General features: G+C 41.9%; 1 protein-coding gene across 3 annotated transcripts; it reads right to left on the reverse strand.

Moving 5' to 3' along the window:
- Positions 1 to 3908: 3908 nt before the first annotated feature.
- GTF3C3 (general transcription factor IIIC subunit 3) lies at positions 3909 to 20619 on the reverse strand. Of its 3 annotated transcripts, none has more exons than XM_030952007.1 (19): positions 20323 to 20619; positions 19166 to 19268; positions 17878 to 18104; positions 17386 to 17509; positions 16710 to 16901; positions 16235 to 16400; positions 15519 to 15666; positions 14471 to 14543; positions 13396 to 13476; positions 12269 to 12372; positions 11503 to 11674; positions 10871 to 11073; positions 10190 to 10291; positions 9160 to 9295; positions 8269 to 8506; positions 7730 to 7920; positions 6979 to 7103; positions 5577 to 5729; positions 3909 to 4657 (listed from the first exon to the last, which is right to left on the reverse strand). In XM_030952007.1, the coding sequence occupies exons 1-19, from the start codon at positions 20419 to 20421 to the stop codon at positions 4535 to 4537; spliced, it is 2760 nt and encodes a 919-aa protein (XP_030807867.1). In that variant the 5' UTR covers positions 20422 to 20619; the 3' UTR covers positions 3909 to 4534. The 3 variants fall into 3 exon arrangements, with proteins under 3 accessions (XP_030807867.1, XP_030807866.1, XP_030807868.1); XM_030952006.1 differs by having other exon boundaries at positions 13396 to 13482; positions 20323 to 20421; XM_030952008.1 differs by lacking the exons at positions 3909 to 4657; positions 5577 to 5729; positions 6979 to 7103; positions 7730 to 7920 and adding an exon at positions 8962 to 9028 and having other exon boundaries at positions 8437 to 8506; positions 13396 to 13482; positions 20323 to 20617.
- Between the last annotated feature and the right edge of the window lie 162 nt (positions 20620 to 20781).

Here is a 20781-nt window from a genome sequence, read left to right on the forward strand (position 1 = left end):
CTTGTGCTGGCAGAGCTGTCTGTCAGCAAGAATAAACTGACCTGTGACAGAGTATAGGTACCTCCCAGCATCCTATTTTGCCCCTCAAAGGGAAAACTTGGCTTTTAAATCTAAGATAAGGTTGTTTAACCTGAGCTCTTTGGTATATCATCTGGAAGGAAGTGCTTATTTGTTTTCTCCACTTATTTGTGTAGTGACAAATGCATAGTAAGAGTTCTGTATCAAAATCATCTTCAGTGCTGCTCATATTGCCTCTGCGAGTCAAGATGCATCTCTAGGATTTGGGATAATTAATTTGCTTAATGTGTGAAACTAGCAGAATGGCTAAGAGCCACCAGGGGGCATTAAAACAAAAGAGATGGGTAAAAATTGGTTGAAAGATTGGAAACATATGAAACTCTATTTAAAAAAAAATACTGATTAATGAGAGAGGCACACTCTGGTGGTAATGAAAAACAAGCAGGAAGTAAAGCTTTCATTCATGGTTATCTATGTAATAGGATTTGGAACGGTGGTGAAAAGATTTCCACCTTTCTTCAAACAGCACAGAATGTGTAGTGATTATAAAAGAACAAGAAAGCTGCATTTATGCAACAGTCCTGATGGTAGTGACAGTAGGAGGTGACCAAGACATTGGACTTAGATTAAAACTAAATTAATTGCTGGAATGATTCCTGGAATTATTTCTATGAAAGGATAAATTAGATGTGATTCTTGCTTCTCCTGCTATGAGACTCAGAGAAAAGAAAACAGTTGCTCTGGGTAAAGAGACATTGTCTCTTCCTTCCTGGGTTCCATTTCAAACAAAGCTGTTTTGTTTCTGCACTAAAAGCAAGCTGAGCTATTTTGTCACATCTCTTAAGACTGAAGTGCAAAAGCCAGATAACAAGATATTAATTGAGCATATGCACCAAGTAACCCTTTCAATCTCAGCTATTATCCTCTGGTGAAGAGTGAGGTGCACACGTGGCCTTTTCAACTAAGTGAAACTAAGTAGCATTTATCATACTTTAAAAGAAAAGTTCTGGGGTTTTTTCTAAAAGTCACTTCAATTTAGCGGGGTTTGTATAAAGAGCTTTTGCTCCCCCACTTATTGTTTTTACCAGGCTCAAAATATCTCTCTTACCCAACCAAACAGAAGGGTTGTGGCCAAGTAAATTGCCCCCCTGTGCTGCTGTTATGTCACTGTATGTGACATCATACAAAACCACCCACCACACCCCCTGCCCCCAGAATCATTTGTCCTTACAGCGTTGTATTACAATATCCAAATTATTATAGCTTGCATGGATTACTGTAGTAGTTTGGAGTGAAAACCTAAGGGATTAGATGTTTATAGAGTATGAACCAGCATGAAGTAAAATTTTTAAAAAAGTAATAAAGTGCCCCAGCCTCAGGTCTTACATGCTGCTTTATCAGTCCAAGTATTGTTCTATGATTAGAAAGATATCCCAATAGCAAAAGAGTATTTCTGTAGCACTTGTCAGGTAAAGTTAGTCTGCCCTCATTTTCTCAGGAGTTTGTGGCACTCAGCATCTGTTTTTCCCCTTTCCTATGCCTCTGTATTTTATGCTGTGTTGGAGGCCCATGTTGATTTCACCACCCCTCTAAGAGAGGGGCAACTCTTTTTCACAGCACAGCAAGAGAGCATCACAGAGTTCCTACTCCTGTGTACAGGAGAAAGATGTGAAAGGTGTGCTGTTCCTGCCCCTCACACGTGGGACACAGCACACCATCACTGCTCTCCCTGCAGCTCTAATTACACCACTTTGCCTAGATCACAACTGGCCTGGAAGCAGCAACTCACCAGTGGTTCTTATCTAAGTCTGACAGCCTGCAAAGTCCTGAAAACCTCAAGCCAAGAAGAGAGCAGCTCCAAAAAAGAGGTAGAAAAAGAAAACAAAATCATTTCAAACAGGAAAGCAAAGGAAAATTACCTGAATGGTATTTTGCAGTTATGAGACATAATTTTAGTTTTCTATCCTTTCTTTTGTAGTTCCTTACACTCAGGGGCAGAGAGCAGACCTCTTCAAGTTTAGTTTGTTTCCTCCCCTTTTACAAAAATACATACTGGAGGAGCAAGGAATATTACAGGTACAGGAGAGCTTCAAGGGACAGTTCTATACTTAGAAAAGGTGCTTTGTACACACTTCATGCTTGGTTGATGTTCATTAAGCAAACACTGATCTGAAAGCTAACAGTTAATCTACTTTCCTCTGCATTCAACTCCACGTCAGTGTTTTAGCTTCCCTTATCCATGCCCTCTACAGACACCATTCTGAAAACCGTGCTTACCTTCTCTGGGTAGGTTCCTCAGCCTTCTCCATAATTAGTTCTTGTACAGCCATGTAATTAACTTTTTAGAGATGTCAGTATTAAACTGCTAAAACTTCATCTCTTCTTCAGTAACAACAAAGACTTCCCCAAGAGTCATCAGCTTCATAAAACAGCGCATCTTCTCCCAGGAGGAAAAGTGAGGAGTCTCCCCTTCATACCTGCCTGGACACCCAGGGCAAGCACCAGGCCTCCAGCTCACCCCTGGAGAGGCTCACGTGAGCTGTGCAGGAAATGAGCTCATCTGACTGGTGATTCCCAGCCCTGGGAGAGCATCACCTGCAGCCAGGAGACTCCCTGCTAGCGCCCAGGTGTGGGAGAATCGGCACTTTACTGGCTCTGACAGTTAGATAGGTGTGAATTGCTGAGGCCAGCTGCAGATAAAAGGTGCTCACAGGGCACCCACCTGTAGGGAACCTCGGAATTCGTGTTTAAACCCTAACAGCTGATTTGAATTAACTCTGACTCCTCACAGTGTCTTTTTGACTCAGGTTCTTTGCATTACAAGGCTGATAGTAAAATTACTATTTATAACAAAATAATTATTATTTATTTGTAATCACCGTAAACTATATGCTGTTGATAGGCTACACGTTTGCTTTTATCCCTCTTTCACCAGCTTTAGACTAAGGCCTGGCAGGTGCTATCAAAACAAAGACTGGTTTGCAGAGGGTTCAGGTGAATTTCTGAAGACAGAGTCATGTGCCTGTGGCTGGATGCTGATGTGACTGGGGCAGGGAAGAACTGGCAGGACTGGCTGCTTATAATGGGAGATGATATCTGGGTCATGAGAGAACATAAGCTTTGGGCTATTTCAGGAGCATAGAAGGAATTCATTAGGTGTGTGATGTTACACCACACATCACCTTACCCTCATAAGAATTAGTGGAATTTGCTCAACCTATCCTACTGTGGAACAACAGACTGGAGAAAGAGTAGTTAGAACAGGAGATTTACATCATGATGTGCTGAAGATGATTACAGCATGGACAGTTTTCAAGACCAAAGATCAGTTCATCTTCATCATGGCCTAGTGTTCTATGGGGTGGCAGTACAACCTGCCTTCAGGACAGGTGGTGTTGCACTCTGACCTCCTTCAGCAGAGCTGCTCACTACTTCCTCTGACCCATGGCACTACTGTTTCTTTGGGACCTATACATGTTATTTGTGGTACTTCTTTAGTATAACAGAAGTTATACTAACAAGGAGAAAAGTATAGCAAGTATAACAATAAATGTATATTCTCCCTGTTTAGTATATCAGGGAGAAAAGTCTTGCATGCCTCTGGAGCCTAGGGGTAGCCCAAGGACACTCTGGAATTGTCTCCTTCTGTTCCTCCAGAAACTTGGCCCTAAACTGTAATTTATATGGTAGGACTGCAGACTAATGCAAGAGCCTCTCTCCTTTGAGGCAAATGGCTGTTCTGAGGACAAAGGGGTGGCTCAGCACACCAGCAAAGCTAAACACACCTGAGCCTCATTAAATTGTGCTGCTTAAAATTAGGTGTGTGCCATATGGCTTTAGGTTTGTCCTATTCAGTAGGATATATGTTAGCTGAGAAAAGGTAAACATCATTAACCTCAGAATTTTTATTAACAAGTTCACAGAAAGAACAAAAGTTACATTGATTTCAGTAAAAGATTAATCCCCTTCAAATACAAAAACTGCTAGGAATATGAACTCCTAGAAAACTCTGAATATTTTACAGATCTTGAAATACTGAATTCCTCATCCTCTAGGATGGTTCCACATTATTGTAATTTAATGTTGCACATTAAAATACGTTAAAATATCCTCATCACCAGTGAGTATGGCTTCTTCAGCAGCCTCAATGGTAATTAGCTGAAATACTGCACATTTTCCCCCACCAAAAGCCCTCAGCAAATCATACTGGGCCCTGGTTTTCACTGTTTGACTCTATATACAAGACTGAATCTATTTAGAGAGCAGTGCACCAAAGGAGAAGAGCTAACAGCAGCCACTGGTGAGCACGTCAGGGGTGTGCTCAGGATGGCCAGCTCCCACCCACACGTGATACAGTGCCAAGGGCAGAAGCAGAACAACTCCATAAAGCCACAACACAGCACCAGCCACGTCTCTGACCCTCTGCAGAAAAAGTTGTAATTAAAACCACCTTCCCTGGCACTGCATAATGCAAAGGTCAATCCAAAGGGTATCAATTCCACCTGCACAAACCTCTTCACACAACTGCATAGGTATACAGCATCTTCTGAGCCATTCTGGTATTCCCACTGCTCTGGTAAATGAGTGACAAGTTAAAGGCAGTATCTCTTCTCAAGTCTGTTTGATCTGTTTCTATTCCCTGTAAAGATAATGATTAAAAAAAGCTATCAATACACAAAAATAGTATAAAAAAGAAACATGAGTAGCCATTACAGTGGAATCAAATGACATATTCATAGCCAATAAAGGCTTTCAGCTGTATGGAAACAGAACAAGTATTCCTTGCGCTCTCCCTCTTTAAGGAGTTTCCAAATCATGTTGTTAATCACCAAAGTTATAAAATTTCACACTCAAAACATTAGCTCTAAAATAAATAGCCACCTTATAAACCAGCAAAGTACTACCTTAATTTGTCTTTGTATGCTAAGTATTTGTTTCTCCAACTAGAATGTGAATATTGCCTGCATCTTTTACAGGGTCACAGACTGCTGCTCTGAACTCCCAGGGCTGACTAACACCCTCAGCTCTTACTTTACCAACACTGCCCCTTTTCTAAGGACCCTTGCAATGTTTCTACCTACCCATTCCACAGACCAGACTGTTAAATGTATGACATTTCAATTAGGATCCAATACAGATCAATTAGAATTAAAACTGTGGCTCAGATGCAATTAGGCATTCCCAGTACTGGTCAGTCTTGCTCCAGCATGCTGTTTTATAGCATGGGTGAGTATACAGAACTTCCAGTTATAATTCATTGCATGTAATATGTAGAAATGTCAGCTACTTAAACAGGAGAAGCTGTTTAGCAATCCTTTTTGCTGTTGCCTCAGCCTGTGAGTAAATCCTCCAAAATTCATACATATTTGAACTTAACACATGCTTAAATACATCATAAGGTGACAATCAGATTTGGGCTTCCAATGACAAGGAATTAAAATAGAAATTGAAGGAGGCACAACTACAGAGATTTTATATACCTATTTTAACTATGTCTAAGGAATTCTTCACATTTTCCTGACTTTATTCTCTGTCCATAACTTATAAAGTTACAGTACCTCTAAGGTGAGGGGAGGAAGTTCAAGTGCTCTTTGGTAATAGTGGATTGCCAGGTGCAGCAATCCCAGCTGGTGCAGGCCACGGCCTAGGTTGTAGAAGGACTCCTGGCATGGGCCACGCAGGTCCAAGTAGCGGTGAAGGAAGGAGAATCCCTGTAAGAGAAATTGAGCACACAACTTTTCCTCCCCTCCTGTGCATTTTATTTTGTTACCATTTTGGAGTGTGATGATTCTGTTGTAAACAGAGGACGTTCTTTCTAGAGAGCATGTTGGTAATCAGAGAAGGTACTTCCTTCAATATGAGGAATTAGTTCAGACACAAGCAGCTAATGATCATAATTTAGGTCGCCAGTAGGTCACTGTGGTTGAATTACTAATTAACTACCACAGCAGCAAGAAATTATGTAAAAGCACTGAGTATAGTAAGCAGGAAATGAGAAGAGAGAGAGAAGGGAACTGTATTGCCAGGGGGTAATATAAATAGGACATTGTTCAAGAATGTATAAAAAGAGAACAGGGCAGTTCCTGTAAAAAAAGGCAGGCTGGTTACAGAAAAAAGTGGATAAAAGTATTAAAATTAGGTCAAAGTTTGCAAGTTCAAAACGTCTTGAAGTTGGACACTGTCATAACTGGTTTTGTGTTACAGTAGTTGGGGACCTGTAGCTTTTGTCAAGATCAGTGCAAGCTACAGTCTTCCAGCAATTTAAGAAGTCACAAGAGCTCAAGATCCTCACCATATTGTGCTGACTGAGCTCAGCAGCTACAGAAATTAAAAGGTATTTCAAGCCAATGAAAATACTTGGTGTAAAGTAGAGGAAATTACTTTCAAGATTCTGTTTGGGACTACTCAGTCCATGGTTTGTAACTGGATCTTGCAGATGAAAAGAAAAATGCAAATAATGAAGCTGAAAATTTGAAGGTAGCTAAACTGGAGCTCACAATCTTTACAAAGAGAGTGTGTAGAGGCACCTAAAGGGGGGAAAGAAAGACAGGGGGAAATAACCACTTTCGAGTGTGTACCATTTGCCTCAAGAATGCAGTTTATGAGACATATCTACGAAGGGCACGTGGCATAGATTCCACTCTACAGCAATGCAAGCCAGAAAAAATTTGAAAGAAAACTCAGATTACAACCACCAAGAAATTAGTAATATTTTCACAAAGAGCTGGCAGCTGTTAACGTTAAGGTAATAAGGTACCTTTACCCATAAGGAGAGGGGATTCAGATAGTGTAAGTATAGCTCAAAGCACATTCATCTGTGCTCATGCTTTACCACTTGCCTCTTTAGAAATGCCATCTTAATTATGAAAAATTATTTAAACTGAGCGTGTTGTAGCCATAACCAACTGCAAGATACAAAGCCAGCAAACACTGTGGGTAACAAGAACCTCACTGCCTCACCTGTACTAGAAGAGCATGCCTTTTCAGCACATATTTCTGAGAGGCCATGTGGATGAAAGTCAGGCCAATACAAAGACTGTACAAAGGCTCATCTGGGTTTGCACGGAAGGCTTGCACATACTGACCTAAAAGCAAATAAATTAATAAAGACGTTGGTTGCGAAAAGCATTCCTTAAAAGTTACGAGCAAGAAAGAAAATATTTGAATTAGAAGTATGAACTAAGAAAATAAACAGTTTATTATACCTACATCAAAATACACAGGAAAAAACAGGGAAGAAAATTGTGTATTTTCAGCAACCACTGGATTCTGAAGGAAGAATGCAGACTGTGATGTAAAAAAGGAAGCAGAAAACGATCAGACACAGAAGCAAACATGGTCCTTGCTGGGATTTAAATGTGACATTTGGAGGACTTGACTGAAAGCAGCAGGTTTACTTTGAAGGCCTGCTTAAAGCATGCAACCAGCTGTATTTGCTGTTTAAATTGGGCTGGTTCTGTCATTATTATCATCATTAGCCTCCAATTATCTTTGCAAGTTAGTTATATTTGCAATGTGTGCTAAACTTGAAACGTGCCAGCTTAATTTTTATTAGCAAAACCCTTCAGCAGTGCTCTGATTTGTGTACAGAATAATTAAAGCACCAGACTAGCATTGTGAACCTATAATTTTCTGATGAAAAAAAAATCTTTCCCTTTATATAAACTTTCACTTGTTCCATTTGTTGATATTAGAACATGAAAGATATTACCAAGAGCATGCTTGAAACTGCCAGACACGAAGGCATTGTGCCCATTGAGGACACACAGCACGTGATTGTCAGGATTTTTCAGCATCAGGCGGAGACAAAAGCGATGGTGACGGACATCCTGAGACTGCATAGTGACCTGATTGAAGATGTTCCACAGCTGGGGCTTATTGACATTTTCCATGACCATGATTCTACAGAATGAGACATGTGCAAGAAATTAGTAAATGCTATATAGTATACACTGTCTCTTCAATAAAATCTCAGCAGTTCAGGGAAGATAACAAAGAACAGAAACTCAAAGAGAAGGTCAGTGACTCAGGCAAAGATGAGAGTGAAAAACAGAACCAATGGTTCTGGCCAAATCAACCAACCTAGTGCATTTTTGCAATCTGAGGCTATAGGAAAGCTCCTTCAGTTACACTAGCCCTCTCTCATTTAGTCAAGGCTGGAAAGCATCAGCCTGCCTACTTCAGCAGTGTGACTACAGCCTCAGTGCAGGCAATTACAGCACAGACTGCTCTGCCTTCCCAGCAGCCCACCTGATATAGTTGTAAGCTTTTCTGAAGTTCTTGTCCAGAATTGCAGCAGAGAGCCCAAAGTACTCCAGCTCCTTGCGCTTTTGTCTGTCCTCATAGAATGAGTAATATTCCAGAGAGGAATCCACAAGTAGCTCTGCCTCCTTGTACCGGGAGAGGTCACACAAAGCATATATAGCCTTCAGGAGGAGGTTCCACCAGTCATCTTTTGTCAGAACACTTGTGAGGACAGCAAAAATTGCTAAAAATATTTGAGCCAGAAATTTGAGAAAAATTAGAACAAGAAATATAATTTTTTTACAAAATAGATGCACACATCAAACTGATATTTTCAAAGACATTATAGCACTAACAGCTAATAAGAAGTATTTACTTTTTCTCAGTTTAAGGGCAGTTCATAAAACACTAGCAAAAAACACTCTCAAAGTGGGAACAAAGAGCAAGCAATACACCCAGTTCAAGCTGCAAACATACTACATGAATGCAATGAGTTCCTCTCCCTAATTTATCAAGCAATGCTTAGAGCATGTGGCTGGCTCAACCAAGCCTGGGCCAGCTAAAACCAAAATCACACCACTTTTACAATGTATTTGTATTACATTCTAGATTTGAGTGTATGATATTTCCCCTGAGGTGAATGTTGGCCCATAAGATCTCTAGAGGCCCTTCTCAATCTGAATTATTCTGTGATCTTACTATTTTTCTCTGAATGGGGACTGTTCCCTTAAGATATATTATCTTCAGTTTTGCTGCCTTCTTTGCCCTAGAAATAAAGCAATGTTAACATGAACTGCATGGATTTAGCATGCAAAATAGGAGCATTTTTATCATTTTTCAGAACTGTGGAGTTCAACTTGTTGCTTTGTTTTTAATAAACAATCTGTGATTTGTTACCTTTCGCATCGCAATTTGCTGTCTCTTGGTCATCATTGTCAGAAATTTTATCCCTTGACACCTTAATAAGATAGAGGTGTCTCTCTCCAGATTTGGAGCTAGATATCAAACACACCTGAGCTCTGCTCATTGCTACCTAGAAACAAATTTAAGGGCAGCATTTCAGATTACAATGTAACATTCTATGACAAAGGCAGCTTTACAGCCAATCCATCTGGCTCACCTTGCATCCCACAACAGATAGAGCACCACCATAGAGCAAGGTCTTCAGAGAGAACATTCCCAACAGGAATATCATCTCTGCATTGCCTCGTGCTCCAGTGCAAACTGGGCTAAGCAAAAGCCATATACAAATTCTTCAAGCTACTTAAAAAGACTTCTCCTGGGATTGGAACATCCCTGGGTTTACTGAAATCAAGACTCTTTGCAGAGAAGCATAAGAACAATGACTTTCTCTATAATTTTCAGAAGTTTGTGCATAGTCAGCTCTTCAACCAGTATAATACAATAGTCAAGGTGCTGAGCAGGTTGGATAAAATGAAGGTCTAAGTATTCCCTTAACTCACTCCCTATCTATAAATAAACAAAAATTATTTAGCACAAAACCACCACCACTGTATTTACTGGCTAAACAAATTCTTATTTTGTCCTTTTATCATAAGAAAATAATAAAGGAAGAAATAAAAAAGAAAATTGTTGAAATAGAAGGCAGTATCAACACCACAAAAAAGCTGTGTGCTCAGTGTTAAAAAGGCAAGAAGCAGCTTTAGAACTCAGTGAGTTGTAAGCACACTGAGAACAGGGAGTTGAAGTCACTGTATCAATAATTACACACAGAGGCCTTTGCTCTGAACACTACAGGCAGGAACACCAGTATTGCAGGCTACCTGCAAAATTACTACCTAACAAAATTATGAAACACTCACGTAAAAAAGCCCACTAGCTTTTCTCCTGAGTTCATTTGTAGTTTGTCTTGACCCAAGTCACAGCCGCCCAATTTCTTACAGTGCAGCAGGAGAGACTGGCTTACCTTCAGCAGCATGGCCAGCATTGTGAGCAAGGTGTCAATGTAACCATACATTTTGCCCTGGGAATACAACAGCGTGGAGCGATGCAGGAGTAGCTTTAATTCCTGGACAACAGTGAACACTGTTATTCAACCTCTTGCACAGAGAGAGTTTATAAAACAAACCATTTTGACTCAGTACAGTACAAATAGGATTGTAAAAGCTTCCAAAAAGCTGAAAGAATCTGCAGCAGCAGGTAAGCTCTCCCTAAACTGCTCTCAGGAGTTACTGTTCCAAATTTTCCCATTCAGAGACATCTGGCATGACTCTTACCTATGGTGAGGTTGCTTCTAGAGAGGGAATTCAGAACCTCTGCTTACAATCAATAGAGGCCAAACCATGTAGCTCACACATAGCAACTGCTGATCAACTTGATGTAGGATCACGACTGGCTCTCAGTGGCCAAAAGCTTGTGCATTGCACAGAAGGGGACTGGGTTGGGACTGACGAAATGCTGAGACAATGGTCAGGGACAAAGTCAGGAGGACACGTCCCTGACGCTGGAATGGGTCAGTCACTGTGCTCTGCAAGCTCCCCATGGGGAGGTAAGTCTGAATCCCTGGTCTTATGCAGACATCTTGGACTACTAGCACAGTTTGGCAGAATAATACATCCTAAATGGAAGCACAGAACACTTTACCCACCTGCTGTGCAGCATTAGCATCCTGAGCCAGAGTATCCGGGTCATACATGGGCTCCAGAGCCTCCAGAGCTTTCTCAGGCCGGCCCAGCTGCTGCTGAAGTGTTGAAAGTGAGATTCTTGCATCCAGATGCAGTGGGGCAAGATCAACAACTTTGGCATAACTCTCTGCAGCACGCTCCATGTGGCCCAAAGCCTTCAAGCACTCTAGAAATATCATAAGCAACACAAGACACTTAAGTGGCAGAAAAAGAAGATTTCAAAGTATGCAAATAAATTATCATACCATCTTACCAAACATGTATTTTTAAATGATAATATTCAGATATATGCACTGATGTACCCACAGTTTCACTTCAAACATCAGCAGCTGACACAGGATGAAAAGCAGAATAGATGCTGCTTCACTTACATGAACATAAAGTACTTTTAGCTGGTGTAAATTTCAGTGTACGTGAAGAAGAAAAAAAAATGCTTGACAGAGTTGTCATGATAAGCTTCATTCTGCAAATACCAATTCTCATTCAACCCGTCAATCTAAAATTCCTGTGATCTTGGATAAAGGTCCCTGGAAATGCTCAGCATTGCATTACCATCTCTCAGTGCCCCCTGTTCAGCAGTCCTGCCTCCTCTCACCTGCGTGCCGAAGCCACACAACAGCCAGGTTGTACCGTTCTGAGCAGACAAGGGAACTCAGGAGAGGCAGGGCTGAGTTGTATTCTCCAACATCCAGAAAAGCCTCTGCGACATCCAAATACAAGTCACCCATCTCTTCTGGATTTTGTTCCACCAGAGTAGTCAAAAGAGGCTTTAAGAAAAACCACACAAACACTTAAAACACAAATAATCAATTTCTTTAAGGCATGCTTATTGGAAGCTTGCATTTTTATCCTGTGTTTTTTATTCATTTGCATTCTGAACTATACTTCCTTTAATTAAATGTTACTTTAGAAGTGAAAAATAAAAGATCTGAAAGTCAGCATTCCTGAAGAAGCCCCATTTTTCTATTCTAGACGTTTCACACATCCAGTGGGTTAAAGTGTCCATCAGTGAGGAGTATTCTTTTTGAAAGAACAGTCTTCAGATTTAGTACAGCTTAAAAACAAAGTGAAAACATGTTCCTTAGTGTTCACAGCTTTCAATCTGGTCCTGGGCCTGTCACAGCACACAGGCTATGACTTACTGTGCTTTGTAATGTAACTTACACTGGCATGATTTCTAAGGGCAAAGACATTACTTCTGCTATTACAGGCCTGTGAGGTTTCTCTCCTGGAGTGGGAGAGGAGCAAAAAGAATCTCCACAGCTCCCTCAACCACCTCAGTCTACGAACACAGGAACAATTACTTGTTTTTATGATTTCTTAGAACATTCCCCCCGCCTTGTGAGTTGGTTTCCACTTACACTGAGTGGCTCCAGGATGTTCAGGTGAATCAAGCACACCATCAGCTTCACTGTGATGTCTATGGGAACACCCTCAGGTATGCAGCAGCTGACCTTCTCCACAGCTGGGACAAGAGAAAGAATTTCCTTCTCAACTCAGAGGCTTTAAGAAGCACCTCTCAAGCACTACATCCCCTCCAGGCCATGCTCAGGAACTGAGAAAATATTCTTATCAGCTCTAGCAAGTGTTTGCCTGCCCTTCTTTTCCTCCTCCTTTATATTTTCGTAGGAGCAACGTCTTCCTACTGCCTCTGAGACTAATAATCCCATGTGAGGTACCAAGTACTGTCAGTCTGCATTGACTCCAACAGCAGGATTCCACAGCATGTGCTTAGATCCTTTGCCTGCTTAAGAGGTACCTCCTCAATAAAGCTTTCCTTTAACAATTTATGCACCTGTACCCTTTTCTCCTTTATTTTTTGAAGGAAATGCCCAGTATCAAGATGGTTCTTGTTCTTGCTAAGTGAAGTCCTGTGTAGCAGGCACTGCCTGAGCACATTGTTAAACAGAGTTAATACAGAACTTCACACAACAGGTAGGCTGAATGCAACCTGATCAGAATGCAACCATAAGGCACAGCAGCTACTCATGACAATACCAGCAAATGAGAGGTCACACAATAAAATTCCATTATCATAGGTCCTTCACATACAGTCATGACACCTCCTTAACTCCTGGTTAAGTTCTCCTTCACTTCAGTGCTTGCACCAGACATTCAGTGCTAAAACCTGAGAAAACTGGGATTTCCAGCCTAAGGTTTCCCTTTTACCTCCTACATCCACATCCCTTTACTGCAAATCACAACATGCAGACTAATTCATCATTTTTTGAACACTGCAATACCCAGCACAAGGCTGACTATTCCCCTACTGATATATTTTTACAAAATGACAACTGTCAGTCTGGATTAGGGGGAAGTTCTGAGAAAGGGAAAGAAAAAAACTACGGAAGAATCCTTTTCTGGATGAAGCCCTGTTTCTGTGCTGTTAGAAATCTCCAGCTGTTATATGATTGCAAGCTGGTTCCTAACCATATGATCAGTTCAAAAGCTTGTCTGAAATAAAAAAAAAAATTAAAAAATTACTTACCTGGAGCACTGGATTCAGCAACTGGATGACTCTGGTTGTCAGTCACTGCCTCTTGGTTTTCCTGCATTTCTACTGCTGCACCTGTATCTTTTTAAAAAGATTATCAGATTAACCAGTAGTTACTTGCCTTTGAATCCATAACTGATTGGCAGCTTACTCTGAAAAGTGGACTGGGTTTCTCTTGTTTTGGTTTGGGGCTTTTTTGTGTTGTATTGTTTTATTAAGGACAGCAGAGCAGGAAGCAGTTATAAAAGTTACAAAAGTTACAAAGCAACAGAGAGTGGAGAGCCCAGCTCTATTTCAGCAATGGCACACAGGAGGTAACTTGGAAACATTGTGTTCTAATTCCTAGACTCATTATAGTTTTGTTTCTTATAAATTGCCTGCTGAAAGTCTCCATCAGGACAGTTGTTCATAAACCAATTGTCAGAGCAAAAAGCCAACAGAAATATCTTATACCTGTATTGGGCTTGGATCAGACTGCCGAGACAACCACTTTAATCACAAAACAGACTGTCTCCTTATGGAATTGGTGTGCTGTGTCCATTCTACAGCCTAAATAAACATTTTCAGATTAAATGACTTCGATAAAGCAGGTTTCTCACAGACAACCCACTTCATTAAATTATGAGCTAGTATGCCCAGATTTCAGTTAGGCGGTTAATAACAGATGCAGGATGTATAAAGAACATTACTCTCAGGTCAAAAGTTGATATTCTTGAGCACAGTTGCCACTAAGCTTATCTTTTTATCCTTTTTTTAGAAGTTATTTAGCTGGTAGAAATAGCTGGTCTGATGAAAACACTCAGAGTAATGTTTAGAACTTCAAAAGCCCTTCAGTTGCCTGAAGAGCAGTCCTTGTCTTCAGTGAGTCAGCAGGGCTATGGGGACACCAAAGTAACCTCTTACAGCAGGCTGAGGTCACGCCATGTAACTCACTAAGAGCACCCACACATTTCAATAGAGAAAAGCCTGTCAACAGTGCAGCAAATATACCCAGGAGTTGAAAATGTAAAGGAAAGATGTCATACCACATGAACAGCAGGGTCACAGTAACCACTTGACAGCTACTTACCCTTTTTCTCCTCAGCTGCACTTCTTTCTGGTGCTTTTTTTTCAAGCACAATTCCCGTAAAATCTGTAATAACCTGAAACAGAAAAGTAACTTGGATAATTTCAAAGATTTAAAGCATAAATGGAGCAACCAGCCTATGTGACAGTTTTAGACATCACAAAATTTATAAGAGGTAAAGCTGCATTCATCTACCCAAGTAGAACCTTCAAAAAGAAACAGGGAAATGGCTTTGTAACTTCAGCTCAACTGTACTGATAAATCCAGTAGCTAAATGCTGTGTACATAAAATCAAGTGACTGACATTTAAGGAGGGAAGAAGCACAAAAAAATCTAAAGAAAGGGAAAAAAGCCCCTAAGTAATTTAATATCAACAAATAAGAATGTTCACAAGAAGAAGTCCCAATTTACAGTGTCTTTTCAATCAATCTTGGCAAGTATGACAATGGCCAAATACCAACATCTTCCCTCTCAAAGCCAGACCAAATCCAGTTGGAAATATGCCTCAAAAGTGAGTTAACAAATTTGGACCAGATAAACAACATTCTCTAATTCTTGATGCCTTAGAGTTAAGATGTATTGTCTTTCTGGAATGTATGCTTAGTGCTTAATGCATAAATTATTAGTTGCAACACAAGTCTGCCAGATAATTCACAACAATCTGCATTTGAACAATCAGAGCACTCAGTGTCATGATTTTGACCTTCCACTCAGAGAATGACCTCTGCTGGTATTACGCACAAAACCAGCCTGAAGGTCTTCTCTGGCTACTAAGATTATGGCCACTACAGAGAAGGAGAGGAAGGATCCCAGAATTTTAAACCTCGAACAATGTACAAATCTATCAGCCCTCAATTAATTCAATCCAACCATTAATTTAAATGCTAATTACTACAGAACTAATAGCAAGCAGTCTGCTTCTGATGAGCTATATTTTTACAGAAGCAGGACCCCATTTTAGCACTGCAGGAACACAAATTATGAACATAAACCACCCATTCTGGCAAAGAGGTGCTGAAAATGCCACCCAAATGCACTGAGCAGTCCGTACCGCCAGAGCTTTGTCGTACTGCTTGGAGGAGATGTAGAGCTCAGCTGCAATGTTAACATCCTCCATGGACACAAGGCTCTGGTGCTTGCTAAAGGCCTCTTCCACTATCTCAATAGCAGAGGTCACGTCATTGGCTTCGTAGTAACTCCTACAAAACACAGACACGAAATACCAGGTAATTCCACATAACTGACAATGTATACTTTGAACCGAAGCAAAAGGATTTTCATATTTCTCTCATTTTTGCTTATTAGAGAAGATTTTCATTAACAAAGATTCTCATTAGCCAAGATTTTCATTAGCAAGTGGATGTTACAAAAGACAGTGAGAAAGGGAGTGTTTTTCCTTTCCTTACAACTGTTGAAAACTTTTACGTATTTCAAATAATTAACAGTTCTTTTCTCCCATATTTGTAAGGACATTACTGGAGTTTTCATCACAGTCTCCCCCAATGAAGTTGGACATCAGTCATGTCCCACATTAACCTGCTTTAAGAAACCTTCACTAATAACATTGTTGTAATACCCATCCTTGTATTTTTTGATACATTTCCCAAACACGAAGATCAAAACAGTTTAAACTGTTTTGTAAGAGGCAGTAACAGCTTTCCACAAGGAAGCAGTTCACAGGTAACAAACGACTGTGTAAGAGCTACACACTTTAACCACGAGGCTCCCGTGGCAAAACAAAGGACAGTGCGTGCAAGCCCAGCTCACTTGGCCATGTCCCGGGCCAGCTGCATGAAGCGCTCCCCATCGGAGGGCGCCAGGAGGTTCAGGATGCGCCGGTAGCCGTCCATGGCCATCTTCTGCTCGCCCAGCTGCTCGTACAGGCTGGACCTTTCCCACAGGTAGCGCACGTTGCTCGGGTCGTACTTCAGAGCTGCAGGGAGAGCAGCAGCACAGCAGTTTAGGAAATGCAACAGTGGGTGTCACATTCATTTCCTTGATTTGTGTTGATGGACATGCACAGGGTTTTTGCAAGGACATCCTATATTAAAGATTCATTTATCATTCATCTTTCATCATTATCATCATTGTCATTCATCATTCATCTTTTATCAAAGTCCAGACATAGGTATCAGAATCTTAGCACCCTGAAGCAAACTAAACTAGAAAGGAGAAGAAAACAAGATTATTGCCATTAGCACATAGCATTAATTTTAAATTATTAAAATGTTTGCTACATTACCTTTTGTGTAGCAGAAAACAGCCTGCTTAATATTATCCTGCTCCAGCGACATTTCTGCCAGTCTAACCCACTCCTCAGTATTGCTAGGATTTAAGTGAGCTGCAATCAGTCCAAACTGTAATGATTTCTCCATATCACCCTGGTCTTCATAGATCATGGCAAGAGTGGAAAATGGCTCGTGAGCAAGAGGAGCTGTGAAAAGACAAAAAGTATGACTAAGATTTATTGCTTAAAATCCACACTGGACATAAATAATGTGCCTTTCTCAAAGAACAGGTATCAGAATTATATGAAACATGTGCTGTTCAAATTCAGGAAAAACTTGCAGACAAGTTTCTGATTCCTGTCTGTGAATTATTAAACAGGCTGACTGAATCTAACAACAACCATTTACAGTATTATTCTATACTGCAAGGCATGCTGATGCTTGTACCTTGTGTCTACAAAGACAGTAAAAACAAACTGTAAAGCTAAGCCAAGGCCTGGGCCTCTGCAGAACTGGGGTGCTAGTTTATTTTTATAAGCAAAAACATAAAGGAAGTGCACCACATATTCTTAATTTGACACCTTATACCATTTGCTTGTAGTGTTTATTTTCATCTTCAGTGAAGCCACACTGAATCCTCCTCCTGCACATGGAAACTTCACCCCATCCTTAGAGCCCATTCTCCCATACCTTGTCGAATGATCTCCATGCACATCAGAATGGCCTCCTCACGCTCTCCTCGAGCAAATCTGATGTTGGCCTCTCCCATCAGACCCCTCAGGGCACGGGGAAGTTTGCTGCGAGGTCTTTTCTCCTAAATGGAAAAGGGATGCTGTTTCTGCCCAAATTCAGGAGGCATTCTGTTGTGCTTAACACCACCTAACCCCAAGTTATTTAAGTATTAGCAATAATAAATGACTGACCAAAAGACTTGCCAATGTTCGTAGTTTTCTGACACTGGGAAAACTGATTTCATGATTTCTGAAAGCTTTCAAACAGTAAACTACAGTGCTTTCATAATAAACAAAGACAGCATAACAAACACCAGCATAAGCAGAATTATCCTACACGGAATAATTTTCAGGCAAATTTCCCAGTAAGCAGCTAAAAGTCACACAAAGTGACATTCATGCACCATGGTCAGGGGACAGGTGGAAGTTATATGAAAGTTCAAATACTTGCTTTCATCATTTTCTTGGTCTCTCGATTAAGAACCATCTCCAAAACAAAAACATCTCCAGCTGTAGGCTGCTCTGTAGTTTCTTCTTCCTCCTCTCCTCCTCCTCCTCCTTCTTCTTCTTCTTCTTCTTCCTCCTCCTCCTCCTCTTCATCGTCCTCCTCTTCATTTTCCCCAAGCATGGATGCAAAGACCCGATGGACAGATTTACTGACCCCATCTGCTGTTTCTCCTGGTTGAGAAAGAAGTAAAATAGGTTTTTGATACAATGAAGAGAACATGCTGCTTCCCTGGACAACAGCCCACTTGAAGCAGCTATTTTGTAAGAGTGCTACCTGCAGAAATGCACAAAAACTATCAACAGCCTCTTTGGTTTTATAGCTCTGCATTATTCATCACCAATGCTTGGTATGGCCCAGCCTGTAACATCTTTTGGACATCTGAAATGAAAGCAGGGAGGAACACAGAGAATGGAGCCCACAGTTTAATCAACATTCTTCTCAGTCCAGAAGAATATTAAGCAACTTTCAAGCACTGGGCTGGCTGGCTGCAATCAGCTTTTCAGCTGAAGAGGCTATAAGTGAGCAGAGAATTCTACTACAGAACAATCCAGCAACCAATTTTTCAAAGCAATTGAAAACAAGATCTTGTAACCATTCCATCCATGACAACAAGTACCTTTTAATATGAGTAAATACAAAATCCAGATTATTTGCATTTCTCTGGAAAAAGAACAGAATTCTTTAAAATAAGTAAGAAAACTATGCTAAGTATCTTGAATAAATACACTTAAGGCACACATGCTTTTTTAAATTCCCATTTTTTATTTACAGCTTCTCATTATGAAGTGAATCCAGGGTTATAACTGACTACAGATCTATATACAAAATTCAAAATATGTAGGGTTCAAAAGTTTGAGCTGGGGGATTGGACACCTGATTAAAAAATAACCATCATATCAAGTTGGGACTGAAAAACAAATCTATTATGTATTGCCTATATAGGAGAGGGATTTGGGGAGCACACCTGGGTTTATGGTTATTTTCTTTTTTACTTGGATATGTTTGGTTATTTTTATTCTGACTTGGATATAAAGCATCTAAACATATGACTTATCTTCCCCTGCCTCCATCTGAAAAAACTCATAATTATTAATTTACTTTCCCTTTTATTTCAGTCCCTTCAGAGACCAGAAGGGGAAAAATGGAGCCAGGTTTCTATGAAGTTAGATATCAAAGAGCAAATACTTCCAGTGCCTTTTTAAATACGAATGATTATGTTAGAAACACCAACCATCAGTTTCATCCTGACTTTGGGATTTCCCAGATGCTTTTCTGGATGAAGATGGAGCCTCTACATCTTCCTCATTTTCCTCAGCGGATGCATTTTCACCATCCTACACACACCAAAAATACAAATTATTACCTCTGTAGAATTACCCATTTTTTATTTCCTCACATATTTACAGTTACCATTTGGCTTTCCAGTCTCTGCACTGCCAGTGAAACAGGTGGGATAAGCACTGCGTTTCTAAGTGTATAAAACCCAGCATTCCTTGCTTTCAGGACATTTATATTTGTATCAATGTGGGAGACTCAGATGGTGACTGTTCACACTACATTTGACTGAAGAGACCAGTCCATTGATTATTGGGCATTACAGTGAGGTGGCATAACATGGTATTAGAAAAAAAAGTTCTGTGTGACAAATCCTTCCAGAAGCCTCTCAATATCAAAACAGCCCTCAGGAATCCGGTAAGAATGCTGCCCCAGGGTAACAATGATCCTTCCATGACAGCTGGAGTTCTGCTGAATCTGCTCTCTGAAGACCAAGAAACGCAGAAATTCAGTAGCACGTTCACACAAATATAGCAAAGTTAAAAGGAACTGCAACACTCCGACAAATCACGCGTGCTTTCTTTCAATCACACCGCCCACGTAGCGTCGGACACAAAACTGCGTCTCCCTATATTTACTGCTGCCAAGAAGTCAAACGATGAGCCGCACTGGCTCTCTGCCTCAGATGCTGGAGGAGGAGCTGGAGCAGCATAATCTGGATGGGTTTATACCCGAACCAGCTCCTTGCCCCGACCCAAAGCACCGATTTCCCGCGGGCCGGGCGGTGCTGCCGGGCCGGTGCCCCCGCGCAAAGCGCCGCGTCCTGCGGCCCCCGCACGGCCCGCCCGCGCTGCCGCCCCCGCCGCGGCCTTCTGCTGACCCGGACACCGGCGCTCGCAACGCCGGAGCCGCCGGAGCAGCGAGCGGGAGCCCCTGCACACACAGAGCACGGGCCGTGCCCTGCCAGGTGCTGACACCGGCGCTCGCAACGCCGGAGCCGCCGGAGCAGCGAGCGGGAGCCCCTGCACACACAGAGCACGGGCCGTGCCCTGCCAGGTGCTGTCATGAGCGGGGCGGCCTGGGCCGTGGGGCGGCCAGGCGGGGCAGACTCACCTTCTCGCGGCTCTTGCGCTCCTCGCGGCGCTGCTCGAACTCCTCGAAGGAGATCTTCCCCTCCAGGTACTCGATCAGCTCCGGGCTGAAGCCCGACATGGCTCCGCCACGGCCCGGGGAGCCCTGTGAGGGAGGCACCGCGTCCGTCCCGCTATGGCGCCCGCCGCTGTGGCGCCCGTTCGCGCGAGTTCCGTGCAGGCACCGCGCTGAGGGGCCTGAGGGCTGGGCGGGAACGGAGGGCGGGCACCGAGCCCAGGGCCCGGGACTCGGCGGCCTCTGCTGCCTCGGCACCGGGGGGCTTTAACTCCGTACTCAGAGGGATGGGGCAGTTCTGAGCACGGCAGGGTCGGAAATGGGCGTGCGCGGCCGGGTGAAGCACAAGCAGCCAGAGGGCCGCCAAGGAAGGCGCTGTACCCACAGGGGATGTGAACGCTTGTCACAGAACACCTTGGGACATGT

Source organism: Camarhynchus parvulus, chromosome 7 (assembly GCF_901933205.1).
Source record: "Camarhynchus parvulus chromosome 7, STF_HiC, whole genome shotgun sequence".
NCBI classification, from domain to species: Eukaryota; Metazoa; Chordata; class Aves; order Passeriformes; family Thraupidae; genus Camarhynchus; species Camarhynchus parvulus.

Bases quoted from the DNA above. Each gene is read 5' to 3' on its own strand.
- GTF3C3 (XM_030952006.1), bottom strand. From the start codon at position 20,421: ATGTCGGGCTTCAGCCCGGAGCTGATCGAGTACCTGGAGGGGAAGATC. The intron at 17,510-17,877 runs GCAAGTATTTGA...TTTTCCATTTAG, and splicing joins AGACCAAGAAAATGATGAAA to GAGAAAAGACCTCGCAGCAA. The intron at 11,074-11,502 runs GTGAGAGGAGGC...TGATATTTCTAG, and splicing joins TGTGTGGCTTCGGCACGCAG to AGTGCTTGAAGGCTTTGGGC.